The sequence below is a fragment of the Trichomonas vaginalis genome, chromosome III (assembly GCF_026262505.1).
Source record: "Trichomonas vaginalis G3 chromosome III, whole genome shotgun sequence".
NCBI classification, from domain to species: domain Eukaryota; phylum Parabasalia; order Trichomonadida; family Trichomonadidae; genus Trichomonas; species Trichomonas vaginalis.
Genome location: NC_067205.1, coordinates 24,089,440 through 24,107,506, shown reverse-complemented (window position 1 = coordinate 24,107,506; position 18,067 = coordinate 24,089,440). Strand labels below are relative to the sequence as shown.

At 31.3% G+C, this 18,067-nt stretch overlaps 8 protein-coding genes and 1 pseudogene across 9 annotated transcripts, besides 3 other annotated features; 1 reads left to right on the top strand and 8 right to left on the bottom strand.

Moving 5' to 3' along the window:
- Positions 1–8,502: part of a mobile genetic element that runs on past the window's edge.
- On the bottom strand, positions 31–1,639 carry TVAGG3_0754570 (Prim-pol domain family; the record flags this gene model as incomplete). The annotated part of the gene is made up of 1 exon (XM_051245373.1): positions 31–1,639. A coding segment is annotated over one exon (1,609 nt), but the record flags the coding sequence as incomplete, so codon positions are not given.
- TVAGG3_0754560 (uncharacterized protein) lies at positions 2,197–2,856 on the bottom strand (the record flags this gene model as incomplete). The annotated part of the gene is made up of 1 exon (XM_051245372.1): positions 2,197–2,856. The coding sequence occupies one exon, from the start codon at positions 2,854–2,856 to the stop codon at positions 2,197–2,199; it is 660 nt and encodes a 219-aa protein (XP_051091959.1).
- On the bottom strand, positions 3,179–4,231 carry TVAGG3_0754550 (keratin-associated protein family; the record flags this gene model as incomplete). The annotated part of the gene is made up of 1 exon (XM_051245371.1): positions 3,179–4,231. The coding sequence occupies one exon, from the start codon at positions 4,229–4,231 to the stop codon at positions 3,179–3,181; it is 1,053 nt and encodes a 350-aa protein (XP_051091958.1).
- On the bottom strand, positions 6,379–6,967 carry TVAGG3_0754540 (uncharacterized protein; the record flags this gene model as incomplete). Its single annotated transcript, XM_051245370.1, has 1 exon — positions 6,379–6,967. A coding segment is annotated over one exon (589 nt), but the record flags the coding sequence as incomplete, so codon positions are not given.
- Positions 8,503–11,873: 3,371 nt separating the features above from the next.
- Positions 11,874–14,413: a mobile genetic element.
- Positions 12,706–13,098, top strand: TVAGG3_0754510 (uncharacterized protein; the record flags this gene model as incomplete). The annotated part of the gene is made up of 1 exon (XM_051245369.1): positions 12,706–13,098. The coding sequence occupies one exon, from the start codon at positions 12,706–12,708 to the stop codon at positions 13,096–13,098; it is 393 nt and encodes a 130-aa protein (XP_051091956.1).
- On the bottom strand, positions 13,191–14,317 carry TVAGG3_0754490 (annotated as a pseudogene). The gene has a single exon. A coding segment is annotated over exon 1 (1,127 nt).
- Positions 14,414–14,448: 35 nt separating the features above from the next.
- Positions 14,449–15,140, bottom strand: TVAGG3_0754470 (uncharacterized protein; the record flags this gene model as incomplete). The annotated part of the gene is made up of 1 exon (XM_001330818.2): positions 14,449–15,114. The coding sequence occupies one exon, from the start codon at positions 15,112–15,114 to the stop codon at positions 14,449–14,451; it is 666 nt and encodes a 221-aa protein (XP_001330854.1).
- Positions 15,141–16,008: 868 nt separating this feature from the next.
- TVAGG3_0754460 (chitinase family) lies at positions 16,009–16,128 on the bottom strand (the record flags this gene model as incomplete). The annotated part of the gene is made up of 1 exon (XM_001330817.1): positions 16,009–16,128. One exon carries the CDS (start codon positions 16,126–16,128, stop codon positions 16,009–16,011), a length of 120 nt encoding a protein of 39 aa, XP_001330853.1.
- A 30-nt stretch (positions 16,129–16,158) lies between these two features.
- On the bottom strand, positions 16,159–16,602 carry TVAGG3_0754450 (uncharacterized protein; the record flags this gene model as incomplete). The annotated part of the gene is made up of 1 exon (XM_001330816.1): positions 16,159–16,602. The coding sequence occupies one exon, from the start codon at positions 16,600–16,602 to the stop codon at positions 16,159–16,161; it is 444 nt and encodes a 147-aa protein (XP_001330852.1).
- Positions 16,603–17,616: 1,014 nt separating this feature from the next.
- Positions 17,617–18,003: a mobile genetic element.
- The last annotated feature ends 64 nt before the right edge of the window (positions 18,004–18,067 follow it).

Sequence of the window (18,067 nt, the reverse complement as noted above, 5' to 3'; positions counted from 1 at the left end):
CTACTGAATTGAAATTACCCGTTAACTCACTTATTTCAGTAATGTTTTTGCATGAATAACCAGCGAGAAGTTCAGAAATAATGTCTGTGAATCTGTTTTTACCTGTTCCCTGAAGTCCTTTCAAAATAATTGCTGTTTCATTCTTGATTCCAGGATGTTGAATCATTGATGCAATCCAGCCGAGAAGGTATTTATACACTTCATCATTATTATCACAAATGGCTTCTTTAATGAAATTCATAAACATCTCAATTTTTGAGTAATCTAGTTTTTCGAGAACGTTGTATTTATAACCCTGAAACGTTGAGAAAACATCGGGGGAATCAGATTTAAAGCAAACACCCTTAACAGTTAATGAGGATAATTGATTTAATAGTACATCCCATGCTGTTATTGTTTTACCTTCTTCTTTAAATAATTTAATCATTTTGAGTGACTCTTTCATGTTTGATTGAAGAACGAATGATATTTGATTCATTTTGTCGTGGATATTATAGTCCTTTTGAATGAAATATTTATTTCCACAATCTACAAAACGGATTACATGTGATAAATCCTCAATTACTTCAGAACTGTTTTTATACTGATGATTTTCAGCCTTGCGTCTAATATCTGTTATCAAAAACGAGTCATCAAGTTTGATATCAAATGTTATTTTTGGCTTACGTAATAAAGGTAAAACGTATTCATCATAATATTCCTTTTGATATAGTTTTAGAATCTTCACCAAAACAAATGGAGAAGTCATTAAATATGCATATCTACCACGTGCTTTTTCAAAATTACTTTTTGCATTTTCAGTTAAATTGCAGAAGTTATAAACGTTATCGTATGCTTCATTAATTAAATGATTAGGTAACGAATTAATTGATTGAAACAGTGTAAATAATGTAACTTCTTTTTCTAAATTCATGTTTCCACCGTCATTATGTACTTCAAAATCACAGATGCCATCGACTATGCTCTGGGCAAGTTTATCGTCAATGTTTACATCTTTGTTTTCATTTATTATACTCTTTATTTCTTCGTTCTTCTGTTCAACTCTTACCTTAATATTCAAATCATTTAATATATCGTTTACTGTTCTAGTTAATGTTGAATCATAACTTCCACGAATGAATGAGTATGTATTGATTGGTTCTGTTGCATTCTTGCGAACTCTTGAATCAGCCATAACCACTAATGAACGTTTTGAATCATCCATTGAAGTCATGATATCAATATCATAATCATTGCAGGAATAACATTTAATCATTCTGTTCGAGGTTGAATAGAAGAAATTAGTGTTGCAATAAATGTGAAGACCTCCTGAAGCGGTTTTAACGATAACATCTTTATCCGAAAGTTTTGATAGAATGTCTTTTCTAACTGTTTCTTTAAGTTCATCATTGTACGATTTATTGATATCAACATCTATAATCGTTAAATTTGATATTTTATTTACTAATAAAGCCATACCAGTTTTCCTTCCTCTTCCTCCATCGTGTTTGAGGTAGTTATGTAAATCAATCATGTTTTCACCAATTCTTTCGTTGAGGGTTTTAGTTTCTGCCACAACTAATTCCTCAGCTAATGAATCAATAACTTTTTCATCAGAAACGATATAGTCACTGTTGCTGTTGTCGTTTGTTGCTGTCATTTATATAGGAATAAAAAAATAAAAATAATTTTAAAACTAACTTTATTTTTGGGCTGCATCATATTTCCGTCACTGTTGTCAAAATGTCATGTTGTCTCATTTTTTCAGAGAATTTAAATAACCGAGTGACACATGGTGACGTAGTGACACCTTCAGTTCTTCAAAAATAATTAATTATTGAATAACCTGAAACCATTAACGTAAACATTAACGTAAACATTAACGTAACCATTAACGATGAAACCATGACGATAACATGATGAAACCATTAACGTTTAAGTTTGATGAAGCATTAACGATGAAACCATGACGATAACATCATATTTCCGTCACTGTTGTCAAAATGTCATGTTGTCTCATTTTTTCAGAGAATTTAAATAACCGAGTGACACATGGTGACGTAGTGACACCTTCAGTTATTCAAAAATAATTAATTATTGAATAACCGAAACCATGACGATAACATGACGAAATCATTAACGATGAAATCATGACGAAACCATTAACGTAAACACATATTTTTGGTCGTTAATGACAAAAATAAATGGTTCATTTACTCACAATATTTTTGTACAAACGGCCCCCCAAACTTTTAACTTCTTTTCTGCAGCTTCAAATGCTATCTTGGCGAGTTCATATTCTCTAAATTCTCTCTTTAAATCTTCTTGTTCCCATTGGTCTAGTTCGTATGGGGAATCTCTATAACCATAAAATATCTCACGTTCATGTTCTAATTGTTTTTCGTGCATTTTCCTAACTTCTTGTTCGAACAAAGGTTTAGCATTCACTACTGTATCTTCAACTTCTTCTTCATCTAATTTCTCATGAACTTTCTTGTCTATGGAGTCCATAATTTTTCCAACTGCTATGCAATATTTTGGAGAAGCCCACATTGTTATATAGTTTATAAGTCTTGGGTCTACATACGTTCCTCTAACCTGTTTGATTTCATCAGAAATTCCTGCATGAATTTTGTATAAAAACCAACCGTCTGTATTCCGGCGGTTGCTATATTCTTCACAAAACGCCTTATAATATTCTTCCCAGGACTTATTTTCCAACAACTTTCTAAAGTCTTTCCTAAACTGTTGACACATCTTTGTTGCATTAATGTAACCATCCTTGTCTCTACGTAAGACTTCAATACCATTATAAGTGCCTTTTGTGAATGTTTCGCCATTAGATTTGTTCGTGAATGTTTTTGCTTCGACTGACATTTCTGTTCTTTCATACAAAATAAAAAAATAATTTAAATTATGCCGTTCACTCTTTTGGAGCTCAGGACTTTCAGTCCGTTCTAAAGTTTGTTTCACAAACATTGAGCGTTCATTGAACTCTCCGTCACTGTTGTCAAAATGTCATGTTGTCTCATTTTTTCAGAGAATTTAAATAACCGAGTGACACATGGTGACGTAGTGACACCTTCAGTTATTCAAAAATAATTAATTATTGAATAACCGAAACCATTAACGTAAACATATATTTCCTGCAGTTCATCCGCTACTTCATTACCTAATTAATTACAGACATAAAATATATTTAGTTCATTCGGTACCATGCAAATACAGTCATAAATGGTGGCATATAATCTTTACCCAAGCCTGTTGGATTTGTTGTGAAAGTATGTGTATGATTTCCTCCTGGTTCAGTTTGTCGAAAAATCTTTTTTGCTGCATTGTTATAAGATGGAGATAAAACATCATTGCCAGCTTCATACTCTGAGTTGTATAATGGATGGTCTCTTAATGAGTGTATATGGTCGCCAGAAAAGTTTGTCGTTCCTGTATGAGTGTGCGGTGGAAGGTTTGCTTCTTTAATTTTCTTCGAACCTCCTGCCGTCTTTGAATATCTAGCACAGTATAAGAATTTGTCTATAATCTGCTTCCATTCACCAAAACCTAAAACTGTTGCTGTATTTGTTGAGTTCATTGACGTATAAATAGAACCAACAGGATATAATGTTTGAAGTATTTCAGTCTTTAATATTTGAAGCTCTGTTTTGTCTACCTTCTTCATTAACTCACTATTAACATATTCCTTATCCGCTTTAAGGTCTAAACATCCTGAAACCCATCCTGTATCAGCTTTAGTTTTTAAAATCTTCGATGTCCATTCATGATACCATTCAACCCTTTCTTTAATTTCATTATCTTTTTCATCAACATAAACCAAATTTGCCTTCTTCATTAACTCACTATTAACACATTCCTTATCCGCTTTCTTCATTATGTCGTTTAGGAAACCTTCTATGAATTCCTCATTTAAATTAAATCTTCCAATCTTCAAAACTTTAGGAAATGCATTTAATGCGTAATATCTCTGTTCTTCTGGTGGAATTGATGTTATATCATCCGTTATTCCTTTAATTTTTGAATTCATAAATAAAATTTCTTTTATATTTGATATCACTGCACCACCTTTGCAAACGAATTCGAAATGGTCATTTTTCAATACTATCTCCAAATCTCCATATTTCAACCTTTGCGTTTGTTCTGCCGTCTTTGAATTATATGCATATATGGCGTATGTAATGGTCTGAAGGACCTGGGTGCTTTGTGCCTTAAGTTGTTGTGGTTGCTGTTGTTTAATCATTTATTATGATTTAAAAATAAATATTTAATCCGTTATCTCATCAGCTATTTTTCTATTTGAAATTGCCATAATATTTCATTCATAAATTCTAAATCACAATCAAATAGGTCAGTTATTCTAAATTTAATATTTGATAAATCTTTTGAATGAAGAATAAATGAATTCCCGGATAATTGAAACGGATATGATAAAGAAAATGTGTTTAAGTTGATGGATAAAATGTTTTGTATTGATGGGTAAGAGTTAGGGTCTAATGTTTGATGTAAAATCTCATTGGGGTATTAACTTTATCACATTTGATTAAAATGAAATTGGAACCAGTGTCAGAATACAAAACATCCCCAACATCTTTTTCAAAATTTAATATCCCAACAATGAACGAAGATGGGAGTACAAAATTTAATTTTCAGCGGGAATTTAATAAGGTTATTTATTTCATCAAGTTCAAAAAGTTTATCAGGTTTTGATTTAAAATTTTCTTCATACCATACGATAAATGATTCATTTAAATAACTTAAAATCGTGTTAATATCCCATTTCGTTATCACATTATTTATATACATATCATACGTTTTTTCATGGTCATCTTTAATAAATGATATATAATCTGAAGGGTCTAAAAGAATGGGATTAAATTTACCACTCACAGAAACGAGAGTAACATTATAAATTCCGCTAACTGTTAAATTTAATTCACAGTTGTTATTCGAAATAATATTGATAATTGACATTTTTATTATGATTAAAAATATGGTAAAGCGTTATTTTCCAGTGATAAATAAAACTAGAATAAGATTACCTCAAGAATTCATAAATTCAACGAATAAGAAATTCATTCATGTTATAAATTTTAGTGTTTTCAGAAAATATGAGTCGATGTCATATTCATCAACGGTTATATTTCACTTCATTCAAATTTAGTTCAATCAAACCCATATAATGACCATTTCATAAGATTTTCAGATGGTATTAAAAATGTAATTGATAGATTAAAATATGAACAGATTGACAATATCGAATTTTTGGAATTTTGGTTTAAATATCCCGATGGAAAAAAGATTGAAGTTAAAGATAAAGCTGATACTATAACAAAAACAATTACAATGACCGATCCGGATAGTGGGAACAAAAAGAAATAAAACAAACGATAGAAACTGGTGAAAGGTCAATTATTATTGATTATGATTCAAAGGATTATTATTCGATAATGTTAATGCTTGAATATTAAATAGCCTTAACAAAGAATTTTTCAAGTGATATTTTATATTCATCAACTATTTTATTATAAATATCATTATATGTTAAATGAAGTTCAGTTGTTGTTCCGTTCTTTGATATCTTAATTGTGCTAATATCCTTTATAGGATTTATTTTTGCAACTGTTCCGCAGCATGAAACCTCATCATCTATGAAAAATTGAATCTTAACGTCTGAATCTTGAACATCACAAAGAATGGCGATAATGTGAATTAATGATTCATAAGGTAAAATAATTAAACCGGATTGATCAATTAAATTTATTATTGAATCATAATTATTAATTATTATATCACGGTAAATTTTCATTAATTCAGAATTAATGTCTATTTTATATGGGTTATCAAGTGGTGCTGGGTATGTTGGATAAGTGGGAATCTCAACAGGTTCTTTACTGGGTTCAGATAAAATGGTTGGGTCTCCATCTTCTTTATTTTGCTCCTCATTCTTCGGTAAGTCACGAGTTAATAAATTTGGTTGAGTTGCTGACCTTGTTAATTCAGGGCTAACATTAACTTTAACATTTTGAATAATTCGTGATTTATCATCATTTACGTTATAACCAACCGTAATCTCTGCTTTTGCGTTAGTGTTCTTTTGACTAGTGAAACGTCTTCTCATTTATATTCGAATAAAAAAAATATATTTAAACTTTTATTTTGCTGGAACTTTTGAATCTATTATTCCCTGTATTTGTTCATGAAGTTGATTTTTAGCTGTTTCATCGAAATTAATAGACCGAATATATTCATTAATTGCATTCTTATAATCATCTGATTTCTCAAATTTTCTTTTATCTGATTCCTTAACTAAATCATAAGTTAAACCTCGTTGCTGATATAATGGTTTCTTAATTAAATCTTTGAATGCTTGAGATAAAGCACCTGATGCAATTCTTGCTACTATAATTGGTTGGAATTGCTGTTTAAGTTCATCTTTAACATTTGCGAAAACTGGATCGAATAAAGCAACTTTAAAGAATTTCTTAGCTGAAATTTCAGGTCTAATATTTGCATATTGACCATCAAACTGGTTAGAATATCGTGGTAATCCATCCGGTCCCTCTTCAATAGCATTTAATTCTTCATTGAAATAAGAATATGGATTATGACGGTATGAATTAATTGGACCATTTTCACCTTCTCCAATGTATTGTTTAACAGCTTTTCCATTTTCATCAAATTGCATAGGATAACGTTCATTATATGCTTTACGTTTAGGATAATCAGATACAGTTAATTTATAACCATTTATGACTTTAATATTACCTTGACCATCAGTAACGAAAACTTCATTTATACCATCAGGTTTTCCATTTGGACCCGTAATGTCTGCTTCGTGTGCTTCCCAATTTGGACCTTGACGTTTGGCATATGCTTGAGCTTCTGGTAATGTTAAAACGTTTCTCATTTGTTTAACATCTTTTTGAAGACCAGCAACAATATGAACTAATTCTTTCATTCCATCAGGAACTTTCATAGTTCTATTATATGCACCCTTTTTGTTTGTTCCTTGTTTTAATGGAACCTGTAGAAGATTTGCTATTTCTGTCATGTTTAATTATAAATAAAAAATAAAAATTAATTATAAAAAGTTAATCAAATTTAACACTTCCTTTATTTAAATCAACTATTATTTTTCCATGTTCACCTAATTGCTGATATTGTGTGTAAAGTTCATTAATGCTCATTGGTAAATTCACTTGATAAAGCATAACGTTCAACTGTTGACGACTAAACCCACTGAAAATGAAAAGTGTTGATAGATTTGATTTAATGTTTGTGCTTAATGCTTTGAAGTATTGAACAGCCATGAAGAATGAACACTGAATGTGTCGACATTGAGTTAATAACTGATTAAAATATGATTTTCATTTGTTATTAGTTTTGATTTCACTGCATCATCTAGAAAAATGAGTGAATGCAAAAATTCTCTATCAAAATTTGAAATAGAAAGTGTTTCAAATAATTCATCCCGTTGTTTATCAATAATTTTATCCTCTAATCCTTGCTTCTTGATTGTATTATATAATTCTTTATACATTAAAAAGTTTTTTTAATCTTCTGCTTCTTCTTGTGATAAATAAATAATTGGAATTTTGATTAAATGCTTTAAAGATTCAAATGTATCATCTGAAGGTGAACCTGAACGGTTGATATAAATTAACACATGTGAATAGGGGGAAGTGTTAGCAATAATGATAATTTGTTTTAATATCGTTAATGTTTTACCTTTATTTTGTTTACCAATTGCTGCAGTGATTGAATTTAAATAACATTCAGAATATGGAATTTTCATTAATTTTTCCTTAGATAGAGCATTTCTATTATCACTCAATGCTTCATTAATCATATCATCTACGTATGTATTATATACTCCTGCTAATTCTTCATAAGGGTGGATGAATTTAAATCCATTTAATCAAAAATAAATTTATAATTTTAAACATTTCTATTCATCAATATTTCATCATATGAACTTCTATACTGTGGTGGTGTACCTGTTGGATGATATTTCAAACCTTCATCCGGTGTCCATGTCCAATATGTAGTCCTAGTAAACCAAACCTGAGGAGGATTTGTCACCTTTGAACAGTAAGTGTCATTTTCACCCTGAATGATTGGATAAGCTTTCACTTGTACTGTAACTTGTGAGTTGAAAGTTTCTAATCCATCAAAGAATATACCCGCTCCATCACGTTGAACTGGAATAGTGCATAAGAATGAAGTTTGGTCTTTCCATGTTCTAGCTAATGGCGTGCCATTATCATCATTCAGTGGTCTAGTTAATGAGTCCTCGTATTCTTCTGTGCATTCATTCACTCCATCTAAATCAGAAGCTTGAAGCATACGTGTAAAGAATATGTCGCCCACTGTGGTCATCGCTTGATCGGGGTTTCTGGAATCTATAGTGACCTGAAGACCTCGAAGCATTGGATTTTCTAAAACTGTTCTTTGCATTGCATTCTTCGGAAATGTTAACACAACATCTGTAACATTATGAAGAGCGTATGAGAAATCTGAGCTGATACCTTCAGGAGTGATGCAACCTCCATTTAGTGAACGAACGTCAATATGTTGAGCTGGAATCATGAATGGATCTTCCTTACTGAATAAACGTGGTATTGCTTTAACTGATTCTTCAATTAAACCGTATCCTGGTGTAATGCATTTATCCTCTAAAACTTCCATCTTTGTGCATGAAATAATAACGTCATCAACTGTTGCGTCAGCAGATGTAGCGGCTAAGCTTGTAATTAATTTGGCAGGAAGTCCGATTTGTTGGAATTTGCGATCATATTTATAAACATGATTCATAATCTTTTCATAATTTTCATCAGTTATCTTTTCATAAACGTAATTTTGTAAATCAGCAACTCTTAACGGGTCAACCTGACAAAATACTAAAGTATCCCTGAAAAATAATATTTAAGAATGATATCACCAAATGATTTAGGATAATCATCGAACGCCTGAAATGCTAACAAATCATTTACCGGAATAATCATATCAAAAGTGACATCAACTTCTTCATTTGCTTTCTGAAAACTTCTGAAGGGTCAATATATTTACCACATACTGAGTTATCATATTTTTGAACATTATTATATAACGAATGAACAAACTTTTTAACTTTCCTTTCTGATTTTGGTTTATATGTTGCAAATGCGAAAGATTCACGGGCGCAATCCATTTGAAGATAACCGGCATCACCTCTTTCAGTTTCTACTTCTAATTGTTTAAAGCTTTGATTTGATGATTTGTAACCAACGAATAAACGCATGCATTTAAAAGCGGCATCACATGTGAAAGCTTTATTTGAAACTAGAGTTGCTTTAACTTTGCGTTTAATATATGTGTCACCTAATTGGTTCACATCATGAGCCGGATTTGTAATTCTTAAATGAGTTTGTTTATCATCAAATATGGAGCATCAGAGTCATAGCATGAACTTTCAAGTTCTCTATAATATCTTCTACCGTCATTCTTTGCGAATATTTCATTTATCTTTTCGAATGAATGAAATACATTTCCATTAATTGGTTTAGTGTTTGGCACTAAATAGTTAGTCGTCATTTATTAATAAATAAAAAATCAAAATTAAAAGATGAAAATGAATTTTTTAATTTTAATGAAATAATCAACTATGGCTGCAGGTATATTTAAGAAACTGTGGGATAGAGTAAAAAGAGGAGCGAGTAAAGTTTGGGAAACATTGAAGAAGGGAGCAAATTGGATATTTAAGAATAAAGAAGTAATTAGTGACGTTGCTGAATCAATAATGCCAAAAGCTACCCCAATAAGAGAAATTTTAAATAAAGGAGAAAAAGTTTATCAAAGACTACAACCGATACTAAGATAAAAATAATTTTAAAATAATTTATTTTTCCACTATCTACCCCCTATTTTATTAAGTATTCCTTCAGCAATTCCACCAATTGCGTTACCCGCTTGTGCTCCCATCGCCGGATTACCTGCTTTAGTACCTAATACTCCACCTATGATAGTTCCTGCCGTTTTCGCTACTGGTGCCAAAAAGTTTGCAACGGGTTTAATAATCTTTTTATAAACCCAACCCGCAGCTTTCTTAATTCCATCCCATAATTTTTTAAAGAATCCTGCCGCCATTTCTGATTTAATATTAATTAAAAAATATATTTCATCACTTATATTCTAATTTTTATTTAATGATAAATGAAACCAATTTTAAAAATAAATGAAACAGAGGAGGAAGAAATAAATGAAAGTGAAAATGTTCAACAAAAAATAAACGTTGTTAAACCAATTACTGAAACAAAAATTTTTTCATCTGTTGAAGAATTTAATGACTATTATGCTAATAATAAAAAATTATTTGAAGAATTGACAACATGTAAATTGAATAAAATGTTTAAAGTTGATGGATTCAAAATTTCAAAAATAAAAGGGGTGGTTAGTTTGAAATCTATTCCTCAATCAAGAATCACCTCATTAATGAAAATTGATGATTTAACAAAAAGAATAGAAGATTGAAGAAAGAATAAATCAAATAATTGATTTCATAAATTCAAATAATCATTAGTTTCTTAAAGTTCAATGTTGAACTCATCAAATTCATCTTCATCATTACCATTACCTTTAGCGAGTTTATTTACTCTTTCAACTTTATCTTTTGATAGTCTTTCGTTTAATTTTTTCTGAAGTTTTTCGTTACCAAGTTCTAAAATTTTACATGGATGATATTTAAACCCGTTAAATTCTTTTTCCTCAGTTTTAATCATTAATCTACAAAGAACTTTAGTGAGGTGGTTTTGTTGTTTAAACCATTTATCCTTAATATTTGTTATAAATTCAATATCCGGAATTAATTCCCAAATTTTTGAATTTTCGATTAATTTACCATCAAATGCAAAAGCAATATGTTTAATATTAAACTTACCTTTATAAAATAAACTTTGTATGTAATCATCAAAATAAACGTCTACTTGTTTAACCTGGGTGAGAATTGGTGAAAGTTTATCCATTAATTGATTCACAGTCACGAATTTAGATTCACTCATTTCATACGAATTAAAAATAAAAAATTATTCAAAAATGTAAGACATTAATTTTTAAAGTTTATTTTTCATTCATGAAAATAATTATTTCTAATTTCTTTTACTCTCTCGTACATACTAGATTTGAAGAATTCAGAACATTTCCCATAATCTCCTAAATGTTTTCTTATCTTATTGGTTTTCCATTCATTATATGAAACTGTATAAACTTTATCTTTATCTTTGCATCTTTCATCACTTCCAATATATTTATATTTCAATTTTGATTTATTGATTTCATATTCATTAACGTTTAATAATTCACAGTCTTCCTTTTTAAATAAATGTTTTATGTATTCAGGATTAACAATTCTATAATATTGCTTCCCTTTAAATCTTTGAATATAAACAGGAACACCATCCTCTAAAATTCGATAATCTATTTTATCTGGTTTTACTTGTTGGGTCATTTATGTAAGAATAAAAAAATAAATTATTTTAAAAATAACTTTAATTTTTTTAATGGTTTATAAATAAATATATTTTTTATTTCATATGTCAAAAAAAATGATACAAAATCGTTCAATATTGTATGAATTCTTACGTTTACAAAAAAAGTCACAAAACCCATCCTATCCTACTACTTCAAATTTTAAAAAAAATTAAATGTTTTAGCAGCTTTCCTGACAAATCGTTAATCATTGGCTTCAATATATTTCAATATCAATGTGTAAATTCTTCAATAAAAAGAATGAAATCGAAAATTATCCGCAAATAAAATTTAATCAACATTACAACAAACAAGACAATACCTTTATATAAATCTCTAATTTTTTTCTTCATAAAAATCTGAAAAAAGAGAAAAAAATATAGGGTGTCCAAAGGTGCGTTTAGCACAGCGCTCTATATGAGACTATTAAAGGAGATATATGCTGATTATAAATATATAATAAAAAATATGAATATATGTATATGATGAGTATGTTGTATTTTGGCGCCATGCCGGGATATAAAATGAATTTTGAGACAAGAGGCGGTTTCGCGGGAAATTTTGGCGGGATTTTTTCATTTTTTTAATGAATCATAAAGAAAACATCCTTGCTCTTGCAAAAAAATGCAAAGACTGTAAAAAAATCTACGAGACATTGGTAAAATGCTTCGGTATGGATGCTCCTAGCTATTCCACTGTAACGTATCATGTTAGGATGTATCACTTCATGAACAAAAAGGCGCCCATCATAAAAATTGACAAAAAATCGCCGGATCAAAGAAAAATCAAAGCAATTCTTCAAGCGCTAGATGAAGACCCAAGAGCATCACTCAGAAGGATAGAGGAGATGACAAAGATACCACGTACAACAGTCAGTTATTATCTGCACAATTATTTGAACTACAAACTAGCGTATACACGTTTGGGTTCCGCACAACCTTAATTCAGTTCAAAAAAAAATCTAGAGTCCAATCTTCGAAAGAGCTCCTCTCTATATTGGGTGCGTATCAATCCAAGAAGTTTCGCTTTTTAGTAACAGGGGACGAGTCTTGGTTTCAATATGCAACAGAAGCCAAAATCATGTGGATCCCGAAGGATGAAAATCCGCAAACATTCCCGAAGAAAAAAATTGACACACCAATGATGATGTTGTCGGTTTTTTAGGGCGTGAATGGCATCATCGCAATTGATATTCTTCAAAAACCTAATACGATGAATGCTCAGTATCTAATTGACAATGTTCTTACTCAAATTATCAATTCTGATGAGTTTGAGAAATCCAAACAACAAAAACAAAAGTTTGCAATTCATTTTGATAATTCAAGAGTTCACAAAAGTCATAAGGTAATGAATTACTTGTTGGAAAACAATGTCAAAGTTGTTCCAAACCCAATTTATTCACCTGATATTGCACCCTCTGACTTTTATTTATTCGGCACGCTAAAAAAGAGAGCTGAAGGACGCGAATTCGCGAGTCCAGATGATCTTGAAAATTTTGTAAGAGAGCAATTTGAGCAATTTTCTCATGATGATTTAAAGCGTGTCTTTCAAGCCTGGATCGATCGCTGCGAACGCGTGATTGAATCCAATGGTGATTATATTTAAATAAACTTTATATAGGGTGTCCAAAGGTGTGTTTAGCACAAACCTGAATACTGCGAATAGAAATAAACAAGTTACATATATATAAAGTTTATTTAAATATAATCACCATTGGATTCAATCACGCGTTCGCAGCGATCGATCCAGGCTTGAAAGACACGCTTTAAATCATCATGAGAAAATTGCTCAAATTGCTCTCTTACAAAATTTTCAAGATCATCTGGACTCGCGAATTCGCGTCCTTCAGCTCTCTTTTTTAGCGTGCCGAATAAATAAAAGTCAGAGGTGCAATATCAGGTGAATAAATTGGGTTTGGAACAACTTTGACATTGTTTTCCACCAAGTAATTCATTACCTTATGACTTTTGTGAACTCTTGAATTATCAAAATGAATTGCAAATTTTTGTTTTTGTTGTTTGGATTTCTCAAACTCATCAGAATTGATAATTTGAGTAAGAACATTGTCAATTAGATACTGAGCATTCATCGTATTAGGTTTTTGAAGAATATCAATTGCGATGATGCCATTCACGCCCCAAAAAACCGACAACATCATCATTGGTGTGTCAATTTTTTTCTTCGGGAATGTTTGCGGATTTTCATCCTTCGGGATCCACATGATTTTGGCTTCTGTTGCATATTGAAACCAAGACTCGTCCCCTGTTACTAAAAAGCGAAACTTCTTGGATTGATACGCACCCAATATAGAGAGGAGCTCTTTCGAAGATTGGACTCTAGATTTTTTTTGAACTGAATTAAGGTTGTGCGGAACCCAACGTGTATACGCTAGTTTGTAGTTCAAATAATTGTGCAGATAATAACTGACTGTTGTACGTGGTATCTTTGTCATCTCCTCTATCCTTCTGAGTGATGCTCTTGGGTCTTCATCTAGCGCTTGAAGAATTGCTTTGATTTTTCTTTGATCCGGCGATTTTTTGTCAATTTTTATGATGGGCGCCTTTTTGTTCATGAAGTGATACATCCTAACATGATACGTTACAGTGGAATAGCTAGGAACATCCATACCGAAGCATTTTACCAATGTCTCGTAGATTTTTTTACAGTCTTTGCATTTTTTTGCAAGAGCGAGGATGTTTTCTTTATGATTCATTAAAAAAATGAAAAAAATCCCGCCAAAATTTCCCGCGAAACCGCCTCTTGTCTCAAAATTCATTTTATATCCCGGCATGGCGCCAAAATACAACATACTCATCATATACATATATTCATATTTTTTATTATATATTTATAATCAGCATATATCTCCTTTAATAGTCTCATATAGAGCGCTGTGCTAAACGCACCTTTGGACACCCTATATATATGTAACTTGTTTATTTCTATTCGCTGTATTCAGGTTTGTGCTAAACACACCTTTGGACACCCTATATAAAATTGTCTTCTTCTATTTCTGAAGATGCTGAATTTCTTCCTAAAATATGGATAACTAGCATCTACCATTCCTGTAATTTTATTATAATCAGAAATTAACTTAATACGTGCGAAATCATCAAAATAAGTAGTTAAGAAGCTTGTAGATTCATTGATTCTATCTGTTGCCCAATTTTTGTCAACAACATAACTCTCTTGAAGATAATAATTTTCTACCATCAAAATGGAAGTATCAGATGAATAGCTATAAATATAGATTCCATCCCATTTAAAGTCATTGTAACAGTTATAAACAGCCAGATACTGACATTTAATCTTGCTATTTACAAGATTGAAATATCTGAGATCTTCTGCGTATTCATCTCTGCAATGATTTATATTTATGTATTTAATTGTTCCATTTATGTTCTTAAATTCAACGATTGTTCCCCATGAATATAAATCAACTAAATTAATATAAGAAATATTGCCCTCGCCAATGTCAATAGGAAAATCTACATCTGATTCGATTGCAAACCCGCTACAATATCCAAGTTGCATTTTTGAAATATTATTTAATTTGAAAGTAATTAAACCTCGATATAAAAAGATTGGACGCTGATAATCAGATAGATACTCATATTGCATATTATCAGAAACACTAACTATATTACACCATCATGCATCCCTTCGAAAGTTTCTAGATCATTAGTTCCTACAATTTCAAAATTTGAAGCGAAAATATAAGCATTTCTAGATGTCGTTAATACTTGTCGATTTGATGTTTTACATTTGTCAGCAGTTTCATTAGCGAAATAGTTAGAGAATATGTAATTTATTGGGGAGAAATAAATATGAATTGATATTATTATTTTTGATAGAACTCATTGAATTGTGTTCACTCAATTGAATATATATAAGAGTATTTTGAATTGATGTATCAATATTGATTTAAATGTTGTAAGATATCAAAGTGTTAGGAACTTATTTTATTTGAAAATGTAATCACTTTGTGTCATGCCGATCATATTTTGAAAGAATTTATGGAATATATCAAATATAAGATGATATATTTAAGTTAATTGAATGAATCTGAGCTTTATTTTCCAATTATTAATCTGAAATTGGAATTGTCAAATAATGTCAGTTTATCAAATGAAAGATTGAATTCGCTCAAATTGATTGCCAATGTTTTGCTAATGTTTTTTCAGTAATAATTATTAACATATGAAACGTAATGTTTTTCCGCCCAATGATGATATAAACATAAGAGAAGCATAATTTGGTATCAATGGCAGATGATGCTTATAAATATGCCTTACCTTAATGATAGAACGTAAATTAAAATTATTTCGTAAATATATTGAAACATTATTGTGCAATTAAGATCAATGATGAAGACTGACCGTGGTTCCTTATATGTTTAACAAAGAAAAGGCAATATTTCTTGAAATTATTTCCATGATATTTCAATTCTATATATATTCCAGAGAAAAAATAATTAGGTCATAATAGTTAAAATGTTGTAGCTTAACTATAGTTTTAGAAGATGGTGCAAGCAAGCTGATACTTGGCGCGACGATCAGCAAGGCCGTTGTAACCACCATTGACGCGGCGTGTAACTTCGTCGCAGCTGGCACCGCGGTCGCAAAGAGCGTTCATTCCGTTACAACCACCGAGGTTGTAATTTGACTATCCCATTCTTCTCATTTGATCATCATTAACAATTCCTGGAGCTGGAGCTGGAGCTGGTCCTGGAACTGGGACTGGTCCTGGGATTGGAATTGGGGCTGGAGCTGGGCCTGGAACTGGGAATGGAAGTGGTGGGAGTGTTGGGAGTTTTGGAATTGGGAGTGGTGGAAGTGTTGGAAGCTTTGGAACTGGGAGTGGTGGAAGTACTGGAGCTGGTGGAAGAGGGATTTGTGGAAGAGGTGGGAGTACTGGTGGTGGTGGAAGAGGTGGTAAAGCCCAGTTCTGTTCTGCTTTTTGGGCTGTATGGTGATGATGATGGTGTCTGTGAACTCTACGGATTGGGGCATCAATACGTGGCCTCTTGAAGTCTGGAATCCTGCGGCGGAATTCATCAGTTGTTGGGAGTCTCTTGACCTTAGCAACGCATAAGAGACAAGCTAACATTTTATTTGATCAAATTACGGTTAAATTTTCAGCCGTTGTCAAATCTAAACCATGTATTTGATTTATCATTAAACTAATAAAAATATTTCATTTTTAATTTTTCGTTGACTGGCAAAAGTCGGTTTTTATTGTGAAGGTGGATATGGTCTTGGCGGTTAATATTGTTATCCGGAAAAAAAGATTAAAATCTTGCCTAACTGTTTAGCAGCTTGTTACCTCAGCCAGCATTCAAAATAAAAAGTTGAGTTTTCATATAGTCTTTCAATTTTCTTTGTTTCGGAAATTTTCAGTCACAACCATCATTCAAACTCAGTTTCCAGGAGTGAAGAAATAGAGTTTAGCATGAGAAACTAATGCTATTACAACAAAATATATGTGGCATTGTTGCATGCTAAGTAGTGTCAACGATAGAAATTGAGAGCCTATTAATCGTCGAGGAAGTACGATTATTTTTTGGGCGAAAAAGTATCTTAAAATATGATTCTTAATATGTTTTTAAAATAAAAAATTTGAAAGTTAATTTGAGATTCTCATATAATTTTTTGAAGGAAAAAATAAATATAGTCTATATGAGTTTTTGAATAATCACACTTGAGATATATCTAAAAAATAATTAAAAATAGAGTTTGAGAAGACTTTTCAAGGTGTAATGAAAAGTGTGATATAGAAAATAATTATAGATATTTTAATTTTATATATTGTGCTAAGCATTATATTAAATTTTTAGGAAAAACACTTTTCATAAGTATTCAATATTTGAAAATACGCTCCAAAAAAGAATAGATTCTTTTATATTCGCTTATATAAAAGGAGACTCTCTATCAGATGCGAATGCATGAATTCAGCACCTCTGATAGAGAGTTTCCTCTTATATAAGCGGATCTTTTTCATGAGTTATTGTTAATATAAAAACATAAAAATCTACCAATATGAGAAATTAAACCCTGCGAGGCACCGGTCTAGAACTGGCGCTTCGCAGGGTTTAATTTCTCTTGACAAAATACAATAATCAAATGCTCCAAAGTTTTCAAATTTTTATTAGGAATAGGAGCCTACAAAGCACTGATTATATATCAGTGCCTGGTAGGCTCCTATTCCTTCTCTAAATGGGAGAAACTTTGTTTGAATAAGATAACATGCGAACAAAGTTTCTCCCATTTAGAGTGGGATTTGGAGGGTGGGAGGTACATAGATAGACTATGTATCTCTCACCCTCCAATTCCCTCGGGAAAGTTCGAAAACTTTGGTGCAATCAGCAACGATTGCACCAAAGTTTTTGCGTTTAATTGAAGGAATTGCTCTTTATGATATATACAGTTACAATGCATATATCATAAGGAGCAATTCCTTCCAGATATCTGGCAAACTTGCTCGCAATGGTTCACAATTGCGAACAAGTTTTGTCATTTGTCAAGAGAAATTAAACCCTGCGAAGCGCCAGTTCTAGACTGGTGCCTCGCAGGGT